Source organism: Erigeron canadensis, chromosome 2, assembly GCF_010389155.1.
Source record: "Erigeron canadensis isolate Cc75 chromosome 2, C_canadensis_v1, whole genome shotgun sequence".
In the NCBI taxonomy this organism is placed as follows: domain Eukaryota; kingdom Viridiplantae; phylum Streptophyta; class Magnoliopsida; order Asterales; family Asteraceae; genus Erigeron; species Erigeron canadensis.
In genome coordinates, this window is record NC_057762.1 from 31,169,550 (window position 1) to 31,190,061 (window position 20,512).

Consider the following 20,512-nt stretch of genomic DNA (forward strand, 5'->3'; position numbering starts at 1 on the left):
ATTATTGATTTGAGTGACAATTGAAACTTTAAAAAATTAAATATAAATACTTTTTGTAACTTTTTAAAAAAAATTTCTTCAAGTTGATGCTAAAAGTAAATATAAATTAAGTATTGAGGGCTAAAAAATGTAAATTATTGATGGAAAACAAAAAGGTGTAAATTAATAAGATTTTTTATAAAGTTTAATATAAATACTAATATAATAATATATTTGGATAATGATTATTAGAGTTTTTAATTTATAGCTAATCTAAATGATGACATAAGCGAGAGTGAATTTTGATAAAATTGAGCAATTTGATTGATTAATAAGTCATTAGTTCAACTGTCTTATAGTATATATTAAGATAGATAAGCGATTTCATGGTAACTATTGATTATAGTTTTCGTTATGTTATATAAAGTATATTTTTTTAAAAAGAACTTTACTGAACATAATCACACCATGATTAAGACGGAAAAAATTATTAAACTCATGAATTCATGATAGTGGATTATTATATATTTTTAAGGAAAATGATAAATACTATTAAAAATCCTCCTTTAACCCATGTAATTCACTAATACTTTTTTTCTAATTTTACCCCTGATTTTTCACATATCACAAAATTATTAATTAGAGGATTTGTAGGCTAATAACACTTAGCATGATTGATCATTACCCTTTATAAATTAGGAGGATTTATCATTTTTATAAAGACAGTTAAACATAGCTTGAAGCCTTGAACTATTAATTTAGCAAATTTTGGAAAAGGATTTATAATAGTGGGATCCAAAGATTATGTTATGAATGCAAACATACGCATGTGTGAAAGTGTATCAATCGATTTTGACATTTTGTACATATATAATTTGAATAATATATCGAACTGAATTTTAAATATGTAAAGATGAAATGTAGGAACCGAAGTAAAAGCAGCAAACGTGGAAGTGTTGTACGGACATGTGGACAGTGAAATTTGTCTACTAGCTTCTTGCTAAGTTACAAAATAAAATCTTGAAGGAATAAAAGAAATAGTTAAAAAGAAAACAAAAAAAAAGTTAAAAAACTTTGAGCATGAACAAAAGGAATCAAAAGACGGTCAAAAGTCAAATCCTTCACATGCCTACTTTCTTTACTCAATCATTTTACCTCAAATACACTTTATCATTATTAATTATGATTTATGCACAGCTTTAATCTTCCTAAACTTACAATGTTCTGATCCATTGGCAATTCCAAGACTAAATATATGCAACCTAACCCGATATTCCGTGGCCGATCTCAACCCTTACTTAATCCCCCAAAGATGTTGCGTAGAAAAGTGTGAACCTGAGACTTATTGAGAGAACACCAAGATACCTAACCACTAGGCCACCTTGGAGTTGGTTTCTAGATTACATGTACTTAGTTTATTATAATGGGGTCGAAAAGCTCAAGTCGAGTCTTTATAAGCTAAACCTCATGATGTAGCTAAATTCGATAATGCAATCATAGATATGATAATTAGATGGCATCCATTTATATGTGATACACTATGTTGATAATTCATGACACAAACTTTGTACAGTAGTTGCTAATATGTTTGACCTAAAAGAATAGTTTAATCTACAACTAATACAATTATCAGTATCTCAAAATTCGTAAATGAAGGGAATAGAATGCAAAAGGATGACAGGAACATAATTACTGGTAGGCAAACAATATGGAAGGTTTAACTACCCAATTTAAAGGCATCTACAAAGAGCCCAAGGCAAACACCAGCCTTCCAATAGTTTACCATCACTATTAGGGACTCAAACCTTCGTTTACTGCTACTGCTAGACACAGATTTGGACTTTTTATACATAAGCATACCTATCCCTTCAATTGCTGCCACCACGACACCCGCCACTAAAACATCCCAGTCCCCGGTCTGGCCAAGGATGGTAGCCAGTGCATTGGCAGTGTAAAAACCAAGGAGTAGAAGAAATACCTTCACGGGGAAGTTCTTTCTAGCCGAGTTTAGCTTCTCCAATAGCTGCCTTGAGCCTGCAGCCACTAGCCGGCTCAATCTTGTTTGACCCAGCCCCGTGGGTGTGTCGCCATTGATGCTTTCCTGATCCCCATTGTTTGGTAAACCACCTGTGTTTAACGCAAAAGCTATTTTCCAACTATGTTGTCTGTGGTGACTGTTGCAGAAAAAAGACCACATAAGGGTTATCTACAGACATCAGCATTTAGTACAATGTGGTTTCAGTTAAGGTGGCAAAATGGGCGGGACACTAATGGGTAATAATGAGGTACTTTAGCGCTGGTCAAAACAGGCTGGGCCAGGTTGACTGGAAACACATTTTTCCTTATAATTAGAGGTGTAGCTGGGACTAGTAAAACGAGGATAAAAATACTTAAATAGTGGATGCTTCAGTAAGAAATTGTGAACAATTATAGGACTACAACCTAATGCAATGGTGTGCTGTTATGTTTCTGCAATTTTCTTAATTCAACGGTAAAAAGGTGAAAACAACAGGTTGGGTTACAAAAAAACCCATTATTTGGGTGTCCAGAACAATTACCTGACATCCATTCTTAATGTTTTCTAGGTACACTTGAGTGTACAAGAAGCCGTTGCCAAGCTTGTGTGATTGAGGTTTGCAAAGCTTCGTCCTTTAAATGGGTATTTGCCACTGGCCTAGTTGTGTTTATTAGGAGGTTGTGCTAGTGTCTCGAAGATAACTCTGTTGTTGACACCCATATAGCTATACGCCTATACCACTACTAGCCATGTATGTTACAACATAATCTCCTAGCCTACAAGACCATTAAATTGGTATAAGTATATAACTGACACCTTTTGTTCCTTGAGGGTGTTGATATCATGCCTCTCTGGCTGTTTTTGGCTTGAACTGATAGATAAGTCTTCGTTGCTTGACTTCATCAGCAAAATTTCTAATTTCGTTGTGGGATGTGTTTAATGAGCTGATGTGTTGCTTGGAAAATATTGACTTAATCAACCCCTCGACCTTGCCAGGTATTCAAAAACTCCCTTGTGTTGGGATCTCTGCAGGACTTCAGACTCATGCCACCAAAAATGTTTCAAACGTTCTTGTAGTTGGTATAGACCATGGACCATGTAAATGTGATGTGGTTGATATTCTAGTGCACTATATGGAAAACATTAATATACATGCCATATGTGTTCCCATATCCGTACCACGCAGTAGCACTCTGTGTGGGTTTATTAAACAACTCTAGGTATTTCTAAAATGTTGGTGTCATAGTTGATGGTATACCAAATGAGTGGTGAATCTTCTTTGTAGAATTAGATATAGAATAGTGCTATAGTAGTGCTTAAACTATGTAGGTTTTACAATGTACTGAAAGCATGCATCGTGGCAGCATGTAGGTTCACATTATGATCTAATCTTATGCAGTAACATCACTAGCATGCCGTTCCAGCTTACAAAAGTTTCATGCTTAAATTGGCAAAGATTTAAGAGCACATACATATAAAGGAACATGTGGTTATGCGTATGCCACATATGGTCCTTTCTGTCTGCATAGCTAAGGTGCTACAAACAGCTGTGTACCACACAAGTAAGTGTAGCCAATTAAATAATATTATCAGGGAGGAACTTGTCTGGCACAATTGCAATCGGCACATTTAAAAGGTCTTTAGGATGGGTGCGTTGGCTGGCACCATAATTGTTAGCAACTTAGCATAGAGGCTAAGACTTAAAGCCAAACAACCGTTACCAGAAATTTGACTACAGTTTAAGTATACAAATAAGAATATATGAGTGCGTGAAGAAGGATGACATCCGTGCTAAAAATCCTTAAACAGGCTTAACTCCTTAATGATCAATCCTATTCATCGTTTTTAATTCGCTTACCCACAGTAGTTATTATTGTATGCATCTGCATAGATAAGTAGACCCATCCTATGTTCCAGATATTATATAACAGAGATCTCACTACCTGCACGTATAGATCAACCTGCTTATGAAATGAACGAAGAACATTTCTCTTATTCGTTGAACCATATACCCATTGACCACCATCAAGTCATCAACTAGTTGGAGATACAGAACTAGACTTGCTCATTAGATAGCCAAAACACCAAACTATATGACCCAAAAATCTAAGATTTTTAATTAGTTAAAACTTAAAACCCATATTCATCGTTAATATCAAGTCGTCTAGGTGAAATATTCATCCACTAAAACAAGTATACAACCCCCTTAAACTAATAATCTATACTATAAAGTTCCCGCATATCTATTGGATTGAGTATCTGTTGCTAAGTGTTATCTATACTATCATATAAAGCATTCACCAACTCCCATTTTAAGTTTCAATACTACCAGCGAGAATGTGACCGTCTATTCTCCACCTAGTAAGAATGTAACATATAAGAGGAAAAAAGAGGCATAAATAGAGGGGAAAAAACCCCAAGAAACTAATCGTCTAATACCGAGCTAGTTTTAGGCAATATTCACACACTGCAACTGAAATGAAAGCTAGCCACTCGCACTTTACGACCAAATATCACATTCTACATACTACAACAACGTACCTAATTGACCAAAAAAATGCATAAGAGTTACACAAAAAGGGGGAAATATTACCTAGGCGATATGTTTGCGAATAAGCTATGTTTATCTTTCCAGTGAAACACCGAATCCTTAAACGTCGAAACCGAATAGCATTTCAGACCTAGTATTTGAATTCCACTAGCCATTTACTGTTCACGCAGAAAACCGATATATTAACAGCCACAACATATACATACACAATTTCATATATATATCAATATAACAAGGAGCGATTATTAGGGTTTACAGATGTAAAAGTAGAAATAACTATTATATAATAAATTAAATGAAAACTTTGAAGATTACCAAATGAAATTACATGGAGATGAAGAAAATCGGCAGGATGAAACTCAATTTTATTGATTTTGTGATATGATAGTGTTCTAGTTTGATGGTATGTGATGAAATGAAATGAAGTAAGCAGCTCAAGTTTGGGCTGAATGTTGTAAATATTGTACAATCGAAGGGTTATTGTGAAAATTGAGTAAAATCACACTGTGTGTATGTTTGATATAAAGTCATGGAAGTAGCTTTTTCTTTTTCTTTTCTGAATAAGCTCTAAAATGAATTGTATTTATTCATATCTTTTAGCTTAATTTTTTTTTTTAAAGTTAGGTAATATCAAATAAGTTCGCAAATGACTTCCAAATCGGTCAAAAAAAAGTTTGCTTTAAACTTACGCTACTCCCCCGCCGATACCATCAACAGTTGACATCATCATAATGTGTCGCCGCCATTATCAACTGACGTTATCGCCGCTGCTTTTAGTCTTACTAGCATCGCTCCGTCACCATCAACTGATGATACCTTTATAGTATATATAAATATATACACACCCATATATGATAAAAATGTTTCAGATTCTAGGTATACAAATTTTAAATAACAAGTATGAAAGTCTCATTATACAAATTTTAAGTGACAAATATATCGTCCATATAACTTTACTATGGGATTTAAACTTGTAACTTTATGGTTTGTGAGACACGTTGTTAGACCATAAATCTTACATTAGTAAAATGTAAAAAGTTGTTCATGGCTTAATAGCGTAGTAGCATTTTGGTGGTATGATAAACCTTAGTGACCATAAGGTCATGGGTTCAAAACCCACATAGAGAACTTTCTTATATTTATTGAGTTTCCTCCTGAATTGATGTATTGACATTATTGTCTGGTGGGGATATGATCAGGTGGTACCCTGGTGGCACGATGATACTCCAGTGGTCCGTCAGTGATCCAAATTTGCGTTTAAAAAAAAATGTAAAAAGTTTAATACATTAGCCATATCAAAAATAAATAAAAAAACGAAAAAGAAAAAATGGACTATTTCTTCTTCTTTCTTTCTTGTACAATTCATGACATACTATCTTATCAATAAAATTACTCAAGTTACTGAGTTAGTGTCTTCAAGGCCTCAAGGGTCAGTGTAAGTCTAAAACAACCATTTGACTGAAACACCAAGTATAACAAATAAGTTACCTTAATTCTCAAAAAATAATGTTTTATCATATTTTATCAAATTAGAGGTTGAAGGCTAAAACAGAAACTCGAGTTCCAAAGGTACTCGCTAAACTATTTTATCTCTCAAAAGGTTCAGTGGATTTGTAATCTGCCTTCTTTCGATGCAACGATTTTATCATTGGAAGGGTAATATTAATAAAAGAGATAAGTATCCTGAAATGTAACAAACTTTGGACGAATGTCTATAGTATGAAATAACTAAAGTTGTGTGTATTGCATGTAAACAACTTTAAAAAATATTTATTATATGTAAGAAAACATATGTGACAACCATATAGAGGTGTCACTTGTCTGATTTTAATTGGTTGAACACATTTTCTTATATACAATAAACATTATTTTCGAATTGATTACATACAATACACATAACTTTAATTATTTCCTACTATAGACATTCGTTCAAAGTTTGTTACATTCCAAAATACTTATCCCTTAATAAACAACCATTTGGAAAAAAAAAAAACTAAACTAAACTATTTCTTTTAGTATAGAAAAGGAACTATTTCTTTTAGTATAGAAAAGGCAGAATAATAGTCATGTTGTGGACGTACACTTTTGATGCAAGGATTTGGTCAGTCAAATTATTATCTTTTTGAATATCGAAAGCACAATTTGAGTGCAAAACCTTCAAAAGTTATGGGTAACGTACATATATGTATCCAAAAGTGTCAAGTGGACAACCGTGTTGTATATGGACTCAATAAAAAGAGTCAAGTGGCCCAAGAAAGCTATATCGTTTTTATACATATTTATAATTATAATACCCAAATGGCCAATTACAAGCAATAAGAATGAACATTGAGAGAAATATATCTAGCTACTTTTGGTACAAAAAACTTGTTTAAAAAACTATAAGTAAATTGATGGCTAATTGAAAAAGTTAATTGTATGGATGAAGGTTTTCATCTAGTTTGTCTCCGATTACAATCCTATGGAAGAGGCTCAAGAAACGGAATTCAGGGACTAGTGTCCTTAAATTTAAGGGCTATATAACGGAATCATCACATAGTAATGTGTTTGTGTGTATATACTTGTGAGTTGTGACCTTGTGTTATGGTCTCACATTGTACCAATAGAAAATAACCAACATTTGGAAATCGAAAACAAGTAGAAAACCTCATCTCAATTAATCAGGGCTCTTAGTTAATTCGAAAAAATCAAACACTAAAATTTCTTTCGATTATTTTTACTAGGAAGTACAAGCTCTTGAATTCCCATAACCAAATCTTAAGCATTTTGATATGAAAGATTAGTAAAACTTATCGGATCTGGCTAACCAAATCTAGGGTATCAACATCCATAATTTCTTTTGATTAATTAAGTGTGACATTTTTACTAGGAAGTACAAGCTCTTGAATTCTCATAACCAATTTCTTTATAGAGATTATATGAAATATAACCATTTTCAAGATGATTAATTAGCGCTTCACATCTTGAAATTTTACAAATGGCTTTTTGTTTGAATTCCGTTAAATAATATTCCGTAATATTGTAAGTGACCAGAGAATGGTTCTAAAATGGCCACTATTTCGCGTAAATTTAAATTAAAATACTCGGTAATGATAATTTACGAGTATATCTTAATTTCTAATTTTAATCTTTTTAATATATAGTTAACTAATGATTTATTAACCAATCAAATCGTTCAATTTTATCAAAATAATCCTAATAATCATTATCCAAATACAATAACATATCACGATGTACAACATCTTTGTCCTAAACACAATAAGAACCACATAACATGGGACGATCAACAAAACATGCATGATTTACAACAGAGAGTTACTTAAATACTAAATCCAAATTAATATGAATTCCGTTCAAGGCTCATTCTATTTTTCAATTAAAAATGTACAAAATTTTCTCCCTTTTTTATATATTAGTTTTGCGTATTGATGTTTAAAGTTATAATTGTCACTCAAATGAAGAATCCTAATTGTTATCAAAGAATATATAAAAACAATCCTAATTTTTATCTAATTATCATAAGATATGTGATTGAAAATAAACTTATTCGTGTTATGGGTATGCATCATGATTAAAGACATATACTTGAATTTCAACTACAGGATCACAAGTATATTTATATTTTAATTCTTAATTATCCTTCATAATAACATCACATTATGAACACAACTGGTTTCAAAATTTTTTATATATTAGACTATAGTCTAAAAAAATGCCAAATACAAATCCAGTAGTTGAAAAATAATTCATATACTTTAGCAATATAAGTACATTCATAATTAAATTAAGTAGTAATTATTATTATGTTAACAAGAAGTGGCAAGCGTGGGTGACTTAGGATTGAAGATTTGAATGCAGTTTGTCCCCTAAATATTAAGGAAGAAAGCTAGGCACAAGGGGCGGAAGACAAGGTTAGTGTCTTCCCCTACACCCACACATGTATATGTATCTCATTTTTAATTCTTAATCTCTCTTACTCTTTAATTAAGCGTGGGCATAAGAGATCTACGTGGGCGATCGAATTGTATATCTTTACATGCTAAGTTTGAAATCTCTTTTCCACAACTATAGGGGTCAAACCCTATATTTAATTTATGACCTTTGCAAACCATTTTTCACTCATCTAAAATGACAAATAATTATATATAATGGAACCTATGAGTTTAAGTAATAAATGTGATAAGAAAATTGAGGTTATATGTTGAGTCAGGGGTTTCTCCCACTTATATTAGGTTTTCTTCTGTGCAAATTAGAGATAATTGTATAGTAGTCGCTCGTCAGTAATTTTGTTGTCTTTAAAAAATGTAATGTTTTACATTTCGCTTTTTTACTCGTGTAAATATTTATTTTTTCAATTTTGGTTATGTTTTAAAATAAAAGTATTAACTTACTACATTTTTTTTTCATATATTTCAATTTTCAAATGATTCTCAATTCTATTTTCGTATGTTAAGATGTGACAACCTACTTAGTATCGTATTGTATATGGAAAAAAAAAACCGTTCCTCTCTCGATTTGAGACAAAATCTATTTAACACAATATCCAACTGATTTGACCCCTTTATCGCTTTTAGTATGGATCCATAACATAAAACGATAACATCGAAACAACTGTAGTCAAATATCTTCAAATTGAAGAAGCCTTTTGACACGTTTGAACCCCATTGGGTTATTTATTCAGCATATATAAAATGTAATGGATTGTTTGTGTTTTGCATGTGTGTAGCTCACATATCTAGAATCCAAATACAAAATGTCCAAATTCATGGATTGTATTATTGCTTTTGTTTTTACACAGTAGTCCCTCCGCTTGTGGCGGGGGAGCAGTTTCATGATCATTAGATAAACTCTGATATACATGATACAGTATAGGTATATTTTTAATTGAGTGTGCCGTATGCGTGAACAATTCTTTATTTCTAATGTCAAGATTTTTTGTTTGATAATTAAAATTTGAAACTTTTACTCACAAACTAGTTGAACAAAAAAATAAGTTAAAGTAAATATTATTAAGACATTTGGTCAAACTCAGACCAATTTAATTTATACGAATGTTTGTAATGAAACTCAAATGTAACCAAGTGTCTTTTTAAACATTTTTACTTTTAATTAGACGAATGGTTATGATGGAACCCAACATTTCCAAAAATCCTCTCATAAATTTGTCACTATAAATGTAAGAAGCGAACTCAGATGGATTCTTATAATGTCAAAGACTTTATCGATATGGACTAGCCTCAATGGTTTTTTTTTCTTTTTTTGTAATATAGTTAGCTAGATGGTTTTCTTTGACATTGTTAACAAGTTTTATTTATTGCTTATTTTAATAACTGATCGAAGCATTTGTACATGAAATAAAGTCTTAGAAAAGAATTAAAAGCAAAAGGAGCAGGTAAGAAATGTGAGATGGTTATGGGGGGTATCATTCTCACTCTATCAGGGAATGGCAGCAGGTGCTGCACTTCTGACATGGACTTATGTCCAACTCAACAACGCAATCCTATTCTTATGATAAGCAATCAATAAGAGTATGGGTTGAAAGTGGTGTATATATGGTGTGCCTTTTCTTGTATATATCATGAATTAAAATTAAAATGTAATACACATGTGATAGAGCACGCCATTAATAATACTTACACCATAAAATTGAAATGGTAAAATCATGGTATTAAAATAGTACAAACTTTTGATGAGATGACCTCAGAACGACAACGGCTCCCTAAGACCACAACCAACTCAAGACATATTTCTCCCTCTTCCTCACTGGCACATTAGTTTTTCTCTCTCTTAAACCATCTCTTTCTCACTCACTACCAACCTTACCTCTTCCCCAACTTTTCTCTCTCCTAAATATATATACTATACAAACAAAAAAATAAAAGGAAATCAGTTTTTGGATCCCACTCTCCCCCGTATCCCCCTTCCACCCATCGAACTACCTCCTTCGACGAGTGCCACGAACACGCTGCTGCCAATGGAGTCCTCGTCGACGGCTTTGAGGAAGATCCCACGACTCCTAGATGGTTGGGCCTCGACGTGGTCCACCCCATTACCATTACAACCACTCTAATTAGTCTTTTTAAGTATCTCTCATAGATCTTACCAAACTGATTTTTTAACTCATTTTGATACTAGTTGATTGTGGTGTTGCATATATGAGTCAAAGAGTTCTTTAATTTATCCAACAGTTTTAATAGAAAATCACGAAATCGTAACGATGCATTAATATAACACATCAATTCTATTTATAGTTTTATATACCCAAAACTATGGTCTTTGGATATGTGTATGTTTTCTGTATTATTAAGTTTTTTTTGGTGAAGAATGAAGAACGATATTCTCATGACTATATTTCATTGGTAATTATGCCTCTGAAACGATAAAGATGAAAGAAAAACAAGTTTCAATTGGCTTAATTATTTCATAATCAAGCACGCAATTTTTGATGACTGCTTTAAAACAATAAAACTAAAAATGATGCGTACAAGCCCCGAAATAATTTTATAAGACATTAATTGGGGGACTATACAAAAACACACTTTTCTCATCTTCATTTATGTATGTACAAACAAAACAATCATATTTTTTTTTGTTTGATATTTTAGGCAATGGTTGGATTAAGACAAGAAAGGCTCGGCCACCCTTGGATAATGCAGTTTAAGTAATTTGCCGTTAAAAAAAAAAGTAACTTGGTATGTTGTTTTCTATTTATAAGTGACAAAATCTTAAGCTAAGGGCACATTTATCAACTATCTTATTTAATAATGGTTGGTAGCCTACATTTATCAACCCAAATGGATATACTGAGGTAAAAGATCTTATTAATATGTCATCAATTTTATTGGCTTTTACTACTTAACTTCCACTTAAACTCTTCCATGTATTTTCCTATACTTTTTAGAGCAAAATGTATCACCCAAAGTCCCAAAGTTAAAAACTTACATATTTTTCAAACACTTCTAAGAAAGTGATGTCTATAAATATAGTATCTAGTGACCTTATAATGTGCTACTAAAACCATTATTTCTATATAATAATAACATCATGTGGTTTGAAGAATTTCCCATCTCATTAAATAAAGAAATTATGGTTAGTTTTTAACGTAAGTCTTCCGTTAAGTATTACGTAATCATCATGACCACCACTGCATCATCATATATCTAATGACGTGACATTTAACGGGGGTTGACGTTAAAAACTAACAACATTCCTTTTATTGTAATTTTTTTAAAAATGTGATCTTTTTAATAAACGAAACTAAATAAGTCCCTATTGTTAAGAATTTTGTGTAAAAAGTTACCATTTTATGAATTTTTCCTTATTAAATAAACCTATCATATAGTTTTTCTATTGATATGGACACTATAGAAAACATACCTTGCCTCTTTTAGACAAGACAAATTGTATTATTGCTAGTCGACGAGCTGAATTCATATAGAGAGGTTGGGTATTGTAAAATAAGTATTAAAGTAAAATAAATAGGATAAAATCTTGACCCTTAGATTATGGTTAACTTGATGTAGTTGCAATAGTGGTAGTGGTGCGTGGTGACAGCTACAGATGGTGGCAGTGATGGCAATGGTGGCGAATGTAAAAGTAATTGATGTTGAAAGATGTAATGTAGTTATTTTAAGGATTGGGGAATTTAAATAACTACACTATCACAGCCCTTAAAATAACTACACTACATCTTTCAACATCAATTATTTTTACATTCGTCACCGTTGTCGCCCCCCACCCGTCACTGCCACCATCTGTAGCCGTCACCCCGCGCCACTACCACTATCACAACTGCATTACGCGCACATATGACTCGTTTATACAAAATGATGTTTATATATTAGCGATATATATCATCATTCTCTCAATATGAAACAATTATTTATCATAAATCAAAATATAGAATTTAAAAATAATCGGTCTCATTTCTTTTTGTACTTTGAAAATTTGTTTTTGCTTTACGTTATAAATTTATGCATAAGTAGAAATGGATAGTTTATATAAGAAGAATTATCTCTTTCCAAAACAAAACTATGCATTAATAATGAGATAATATTACTATAAATAATTAGTCAACGTCAACTATAATTTAAAAGGATTAAATTAAATTCTAGATTAATTTTAACGGTTCAGATCAAGCCACGTCATATTATTTTTTCTCTGCTCTATCGGCAATATATATATATATTTCAGCTACTTATTTTGTTATATGTTTGTTCTTAATGAAATACAATTATACAATGAAACTTTATATATGTATTTCAGTTACCTATAAATATTTAATTCATCATGAAGATTTTGAATAATATCATGTATGGGGAAATGATGTATGCTTCATCAAACAAGCAGTTCTTGTTTTTCCCCTCACAATCAATTAATAATATTTCTTATGTGATTCAATAACCAAAAAATTATAGTAAAAAGGTAAAAAATCCTGCTACAAAAGCAGACAATTGCCTGTTTGTTTCAGCAGGTATTATATCCTCTACATATATATACATATTTAATTACATGTTATAGGATTTGATTTAAATTCTTCATTTTAATATGTTCAACCAATGTGTAAAACAAAAAAACTTTGTAGTTTAATTTGTTGTGGCCTTTTTGTCAGAAGGGTTAATTTTTTTAAATTCCAGCAGTCACAAAGCACTAGAGAAAAACTGTAAAATTCCTTAATTGGTTCATACACTTTGTATACCGACATTTCGAAAACTGCAGCATATTTGGCATAGAACGTATGCACTTTATTATATTGGTATATCTTTAATTCTTGATATGCAAATTAAAGTGTTATTTATACTCGTAATACCTAATAAAGCAAATATTTTTTTTCCTTATTAAACTTTAATGGCGTGTTTAGTTAAACACTTTTTTTTTCTTTCCATTTTTGTTTTCCAAGAAAACATGAAAAACAGAAAATGCGTTTAAATCATAGTTTTCCAAAAATGTTTTCCATGAAACAGAAAACACTCTTTTTCACTTTCCTATGGAAATTTAGAAAACACTTATTTATTTATTGTTTTCTACTTTTTATTTTTCATTTCCTAAAATTTGAAAGTCTCAAATTGTTTCTCATTTTCTAGTTTTGAACTCGTTTTTAAAATTTTCATTGGTTTTCTATACATGGAAAACTCATTTCATTTCAAAAAAATTGGAAATAAAAAACTAGAAAATATTTTCCGCAACTAAACGTGTTGTAAGCCTTTGATATGACTAAAATACCCTTAGATAAAACAAAAAATCTTCACACATTTCCACCAATGCCCTTCTATGGAAACATACGCTTTTTATTAATACTACACCAACCTTTTACATCAACTATATTTACATTAATAATCATATCGTTAATGTCACTATCACCCGTCACTGTGCTGCCACCGCATAATGTGGATACCCTCTCATAACACTGATGAATGACCAATAATGAATCGATTATTCATAGTTAAACTAAAAATTCAAAGTGAGAAATCTTTTTATTCGATGAAGCTAGCAATAAAATAATTAAGAATCTGGTCAAAGAATCCAAAAGAGTAATAAATGAATGTAGTTAGATTTAAAGTTACGAAACCGCATGGTTGCATTTGCAGGATTTTGCGTTTACACCGGAACCTCACCTATCATTATTTAACTTTTGGAGCCTTTGACGAGGTGAAGATAACTCCAACTTGTGTTTTCCGTTTGTTGGAATCAGAAAAGGTGTGAGCTAGTTGTATTATAGTTGTTATACCATTACGACCCACGAGTCGACTTTTATGAGTTGAATCGATGTACACTAAAAACAAGACGACTCGTTGGGTGATTTTTTTTCCTCCTGACTTTTACAAATCGCGGTGTGAATTTTGAATGAGTTAAGCGAGTCACAAACTTATGAAATTAAAATTAAAATTTGCCCCTTTTTGTTAGTTTTATTAATTATTCAATTTTGCCCCCTCTTTTGGCCCAAAATCGATTTAAATTTCGAATCCATTGGCTAGTTCACGGGGCTTATATTTGTGAAAATCCGGTTTTTAGGCTAGGTTGGTTCTAGATTCAATAAACTCGAAGAACAGAGTTCGCGTGCATGATTTAGTAATTTTTAGGGGTAATCAGAATACGGGTCAACCCAAAAAACCCAGAAACCATCCCGAAAATAATCCAAAATTGATTCAATATTGTACCCTTAGAAATGATTAATACATCAAAAGTATTCACTCTAAAACATTTTTGTAATTAAAGAAAGTAAAACAGGGTAGTATTTGATAAGGGAAGTGATATTCGTACCACTGGTTGTGATAAATCTACCACACATATGTATTAGTAACTTGTACAATGTGTTCAAAAAGTTATATTGTGTGGTAGATTAATTTATCAAAATTTATGATACAAATATTATTACTCATTTGATAAGGACTTGATTGTTTTCAATCATTAAACCTGACTGCGTTAGGTTACACAATTGCAAGGGTACACAAAGTGTTTATTTACATCTGATAATTAAGTTGAGTTCAAAAGAGTTTTTTTACGGATTCTTGATGCTTGTATTACATTAACAATGGTACATAATTTCCGATTTTCCGGTCACGACACTATGTGGATTTAGCCCGTCCAATTTGTAACTTGGGTCGAACCCGACCATGTAATACATGGTCCAATCCACAGGCTTGTTTTTGAGTTCCAGGTTTGTCCGGTTCATTCACACCCGAGTCAAGTTTTGGCCCATGACCACTCCTGATTATTTTTGTCGAATAGTTGTTAAGTTATAGTCCCATCCGTCTCAATTTAAATATTCAAATTTGACACACCGAGTCTTTTATCTCTAATTTTAACCGTAAATATTTTTGTTTGTACAATATAATACTTAATGAAAGTTATATTAATGAAAAATGCACCTAAAGCTCAACCTATCTATATATTTTACACCAAGTATTGTATAACACAAACAAAAAAAATTACGGTCAAAGTTACGAAAAAAAAGTTTTCAAATCTCAAAATTGAACATTTAAATTGGGACGGAGAAAGTATGTAATTACGTGACAACGATCAACGTTTACATCTTGAACCTTTTATCATACATAAAATTATAACGATTGATTAAGTTATCATAATATCATTCATATCGGATTTGGAATATGTAATTAACAAACTCGGTGCGACGATGCGTGAGCTAGCTAAACATACGTATTTTTGCGCAGTTACTTAAGAAGAGATTTATTATTTGTATAAAGATTTAAATTCATTACAAAATTACAATTACACTTATAATTAAATTATTGATTATTGATGTATCATCAAATTAGTATAAAATTATTGTACGTACCAATGTAGGTAACTTTTGACCAAGTCAAACACAATCCTTCATTCCAGCTGATTCTTGAGAATTCCCAAAAGAAATACAATAAAAAGAAAATGTATATTGATATAAAATTATTTAACCCAGCTGGGTAACAGTTGGTCAAATTAATTATTAATGAATTCAATTATTATATAAGTTTAGGGTTAGGCAGTAAACTTTAGTTACCAATTGGGCACATGGACTTCCCAAAGTCACACACTCAATGCCCTTTTTGTTTCTTTCATAAACTATGTTAATGTTAATTTTTCCTCACCTATATTCCTTTGTAGTCATCTAATAATAAATCGATCGTTAAAATGGTATAGACTAGTATATGATACATGTTTACCCACACTAGAGGAGAGTTGATGCATCAATGGCGGTGACAAGGTGTGATAGTAACTACGGCGACGAACAATATAAGTTATAAAATATTTTATATTCTATAAAATATAAGAAAAAGATCATCTGATAATAAACTTATAAAGAATTTTTTTTTTAAAGTCAAATGTTAGTTATTAGTTATCTTCAAGATATGGGAAGTATATTTAAAGGTTGATCACCAGTTTATTATGTTGAAGGTCTCGAGTTCGAGACACGAGAAAGATATTTGGAGAAATTTCTCAATAAAGTTCTCAACTGAAGCAGGTTTGTGTCATGCAAAGGGAGCATGGTTTTATCTCAATTAAATGTCGTGCCTTAAGGCGGTTTAGTTGGGAGTTTCTCTTCCTACTAGGTATTGAGGGTGAGGAGGCTCTCTAACGCGAACCCTTGTTAAGACAACGTAAGCTAGATCTCCTTTTACGAGCAAATGATGATCCACATAAAAGAAAAACTATCTTCAAGGTAATAATTTAACGTTAATACTGGAGTTTGAACTAGAGACATACTATATTCGGAAATAAAAATCTTCCACTTCTCCATTGGAACACTAGACAAAAACTTATTAGTATTAAAAATCTATTTGAATTCTATTCTATCCGCTTTAAACATTCCAAAGAAAACAATGTTTGCGTTTGACATATGTCATTGAAATGCTAAAAACAATCGCTCTTTACAAACAATTGTGTATGAAGACTAGCATTCAAAAATTTTAGGTGACCAATATACATTACAAGCTTGGTATATATTAGGTTAAATTACATAAAAAGGTATTTAACTTTGTTGTTTTTTAAATTTAAGGTATCATATATATATATATATATTTTTATCAATAAAAGGCATTCATTTTTTAAAAAATTGAAAATAAAACTTTTTTTTTTTGACATTTTTAATCGTCTATACGTTAATTTTCATACATTGTTATAAAAGTGATATACTAGTTATACAGATCCCCAACATTTATATTAAAGACTTGACTTTTCAGACAAAATAATTTTTCGAAAGCCCGTGAATAAAGTAAAATTTTTAACAAATAAGTCGGATCTCGATGAAATCTGAGCAAATAACTTGTTAGATCGTTTGAAATGTGTTATGTGACGATTTATTTAGTCGTTTTGTATTGGTAGTTTAAAAAGAGATTGGTGGTCCCTGGTGGCGGATCCTGATGATACAAAAACTTAACGGGAACTGTTTAAAAAAATGTTTGTTTTTACTTTTTGAAAAATTAGATATTTTTTATTGATCAAAATAAAGTTAAGTAACTTAAATTTAAATATCAATAAAGTTGGACACATTTTTTTGCAATTTACCCTATATATGTGTGTGTTTTCTAGTATGGTACCCGCGTATTACAGCAGATACAATTGCAGGAAACGCGAGCAAAAGAAAGAATGGGAAAAACGATTGGTGACTGCAACAAGGGTTTGTGTGTGAATGACTGCAACGTGGATTTGTATGGATGGTGACAATATTTGTGGAAAGGATATTTTGGATATTTCCTTTAGTTTAAGTTTCAACAGGAGCTCTATTCTTTTTAATATGTAATATACATGCAAAAAATACATGCAAATTTGAACTTCTTTCTACTGCCAGATTCAATATCAGCGTTAGCCAAAGCACTAAACAAAGATATACATAGTAGCATAGTCTGAACTTGCATATATATTCACACTAGCTAGTGTAGTTACCAATTAGCAAATTAAAAACTTTTAACTAATATCTATATAAATTCTCAAAGCAGCAGTCAATATGCAGTTTCGTCAAACATGAAGTATAAATATATATGAAAAGACAGGCATACATATTTAATATAAGATATAAATAAATAAAAAAGTTACTTTAAGGAGATAAGTTAGAAAAGATTTTTTTTTTTTGACTTTTTAAAAAAAATTTCAATTCTCTTTCAAAAAGAAAATTAAAATTTTTTCCCCAAAGGGCGTAGCTTGTTGGCTAAAGGCTGATAGTGGAGCAATGTTGGCTAAAGGCGGATCTTGTTAAGTAGATTAGCTTATCACCGATCAACCCCTATGACATATCACTTCCACCAGCTAACCCTTAATTATACTGTTAAAGGTGAAACTCGTATTATACCCTTATATGTATAGTCCACTAACTCGGTTTAGAATATTTTTGTTTTTTTATTTTTTATTTATGAAAAGAGTTAATTAAAAAAATTGAAAAAAAAGTAAAACAATAAAAACGATAATAAAAAACAAGCTAAAAAAACCCCGAATATTTTCTCCCTCTCTCTTTGAGTACATTCTCTCTGAAATTTTTGCTGATATTAATATATTTAAAAATTAAAAGATTATTTATCAATAGCAAGAATTCTCATTTCTTCTTCACAATATCATATATATACATACCAACGAAGAATTAGCCTAGTAGTAAGACAAACACTTTGTAACCTTAAAGTCTCAGGTTTGATCCCTGCTAGGCACAAAGAGTAATTCTTTTAAGGTACCCGTTACCAATAAAGCCTAGACTCATATGTGAAGTTTAAATATGCGGGTTCGATCCTTCGGGGTGCCCAGATCATGTGAGAATTAGGATGGAGGTATTTTACCGGCATCATATGGCTCATACGAGGTGGGTCGATGTGTATCTAATTGTGGCACCGGGGCTCCCTCCATTACTTTTTTTTTTCTTTTTAATCATATATATACATCAATACAAGTACACACCCGGTTTCTTGGCATGCATGCTTTTTGCAAAAAAGAATTGTCATTACAATTTCCTTTAACATTATTATATGCATTTAATATATAAACATGTAGATTAAGAGACAAAGTGTGATATTTGTAGAAATTCAGAAAGCGTGCACCTAAGAGTGGGTATGTATATTAGCTTGGGACATTCAAATATCATCTCACCAAGATTAAGGTGTGTTTCACATTTATATATGCAAAATACATTAATAAAAGTGCGTATAATCAACTAATTGTTGCAGTTTGCAATATTTTTCCTTGGGATCGTTTTAAACACTCACACATGTTCCACTTTGGATTCTTTTATGTCATGAAACTAGCACAAGAAATCATATGTTCATCTCACTATATAAATTTAGATTAATTTATCTAATTTTATTTTGTAACGGTAAATAAACTCAAGTGTCGGTTCTACGACATGGTACCCTTTTTGTTTGTATATTTTCGATCATTATTTACTTTTAAAGGAAAATATTGGTTTCTACGAATACTCGGAATAGTTAATAACAACTTTAGAGGATCTTAATCCGGTCAGATGAGAGTAGTTTGGTTCGTCACTCATGGCAGTCTTTAGAGAGACTTCCAATATTTAATAGGAAAAAAATTATCATCTAATGAATATAATCTAAACTTTTATCTTTACTCCTTATAAAATATACTACTATACCTTTTTTTTTTTTACTTTTTCTTTTGTTTTTTTTAAACTTTTTATCTTTAATAAATCTAAAATACCTTTAACTTTCAACATATTCTCAATCCACACACTATATTTACCCAAAATATCTCTTAAAAAATTTTCAGCCCTATCTCCTTTATTCACTAATTTAAATAATTTTACCTAATAAACCTACAATACTCTTAATGAAATGATTTACAACATACATCCCTTAACCCTTAACATATATACACTACGTCTTTTACATTAATTACTTTTACGTTAATAATTACACCGTTACTACCGCCGCGCCGCCACACCACCCGTCGCCGCCAACACCGTAGCATTGCACGAGTACCTCTCCCGTATTATTATATTAAAGTTATAACATCCTGTTGAAAGTTAAGAAAAATAGAACACACAATTTGACCAAACTACGCTTAATTTTAAATTATACTATAGTCCCTTATGTTATAAAATATCTCTATTATCCTCTTGAAATAAAAAACTTTTACATCAATTATCTTTTTTTTAAAGGTGAATTTCGCTGAAAACTTCGTGTCGCGATTCGACGGCGGGAGGTCTAGCATACGTTGTCTTAATCGGGTTTGTGCTACAAATTTTTTTTTATTTTCTTTTATCAATTATCTTATTTTTACATCAATTATGTACACCATTTAACATCGCCACCATTATATCGTCACATTGCGATGGTATTGTGTTAGTATATATATATATATACCCACTATACATATGTATTAACATTGAGATATATACGAATACATTGTATCTAGGTCCTCTAGATACACAATAAAATGAACAAGTATATAGTATGAACAAGGGTGTTACCATTGATTTTCTCTTTGGGTTCTCTTTCATAGACCCTTCATTAACTCTATCTTTTAACTTC

At 31.3% G+C, this 20,512-nt stretch overlaps 1 protein-coding gene across 4 annotated transcripts; it reads right to left on the reverse strand.

Annotated features, from left to right (window-relative positions):
- Positions 1 to 1,502: 1,502 nt before the first annotated feature.
- Positions 1,503 to 4,977, reverse strand: LOC122588473 (ycf20-like protein). 4 transcript variants are annotated; one of them, XM_043760595.1, is made up of 3 exons: positions 4,863 to 4,977; positions 4,590 to 4,705; positions 1,503 to 2,153 (listed from the first exon to the last, which is right to left on the reverse strand). In XM_043760595.1, exons 2-3 carry the CDS (start codon positions 4,700 to 4,702, stop codon positions 1,697 to 1,699), a joined length of 570 nt encoding a protein of 189 aa, XP_043616530.1. In that variant the 5' UTR covers positions 4,703 to 4,705; positions 4,863 to 4,977; the 3' UTR covers positions 1,503 to 1,696. The 4 variants fall into 4 exon arrangements, with proteins under 4 accessions (XP_043616530.1, XP_043616531.1, XP_043616533.1 ...); XM_043760596.1 differs by having other exon boundaries at positions 4,876 to 4,970; XM_043760598.1 differs by lacking the exons at positions 4,590 to 4,705; positions 4,863 to 4,977 and adding an exon at positions 2,813 to 3,368.
- Between the last annotated feature and the right edge of the window lie 15,535 nt (positions 4,978 to 20,512).

Coding starts and splice junctions, on each gene's coding strand:
- LOC122588473 (XM_043760595.1), bottom strand. CDS start 4,702: ATGGCTAGTGGAATTCAAATACTAGGTCTGAAATGCTATTCGGTTTCG. Junction 2,154..4,589: donor TTCGCAAACATATCGCCTAG/GTAATATTTCCC, acceptor TTTCTGCAACAG/TCACCACAGACAACATAGTT.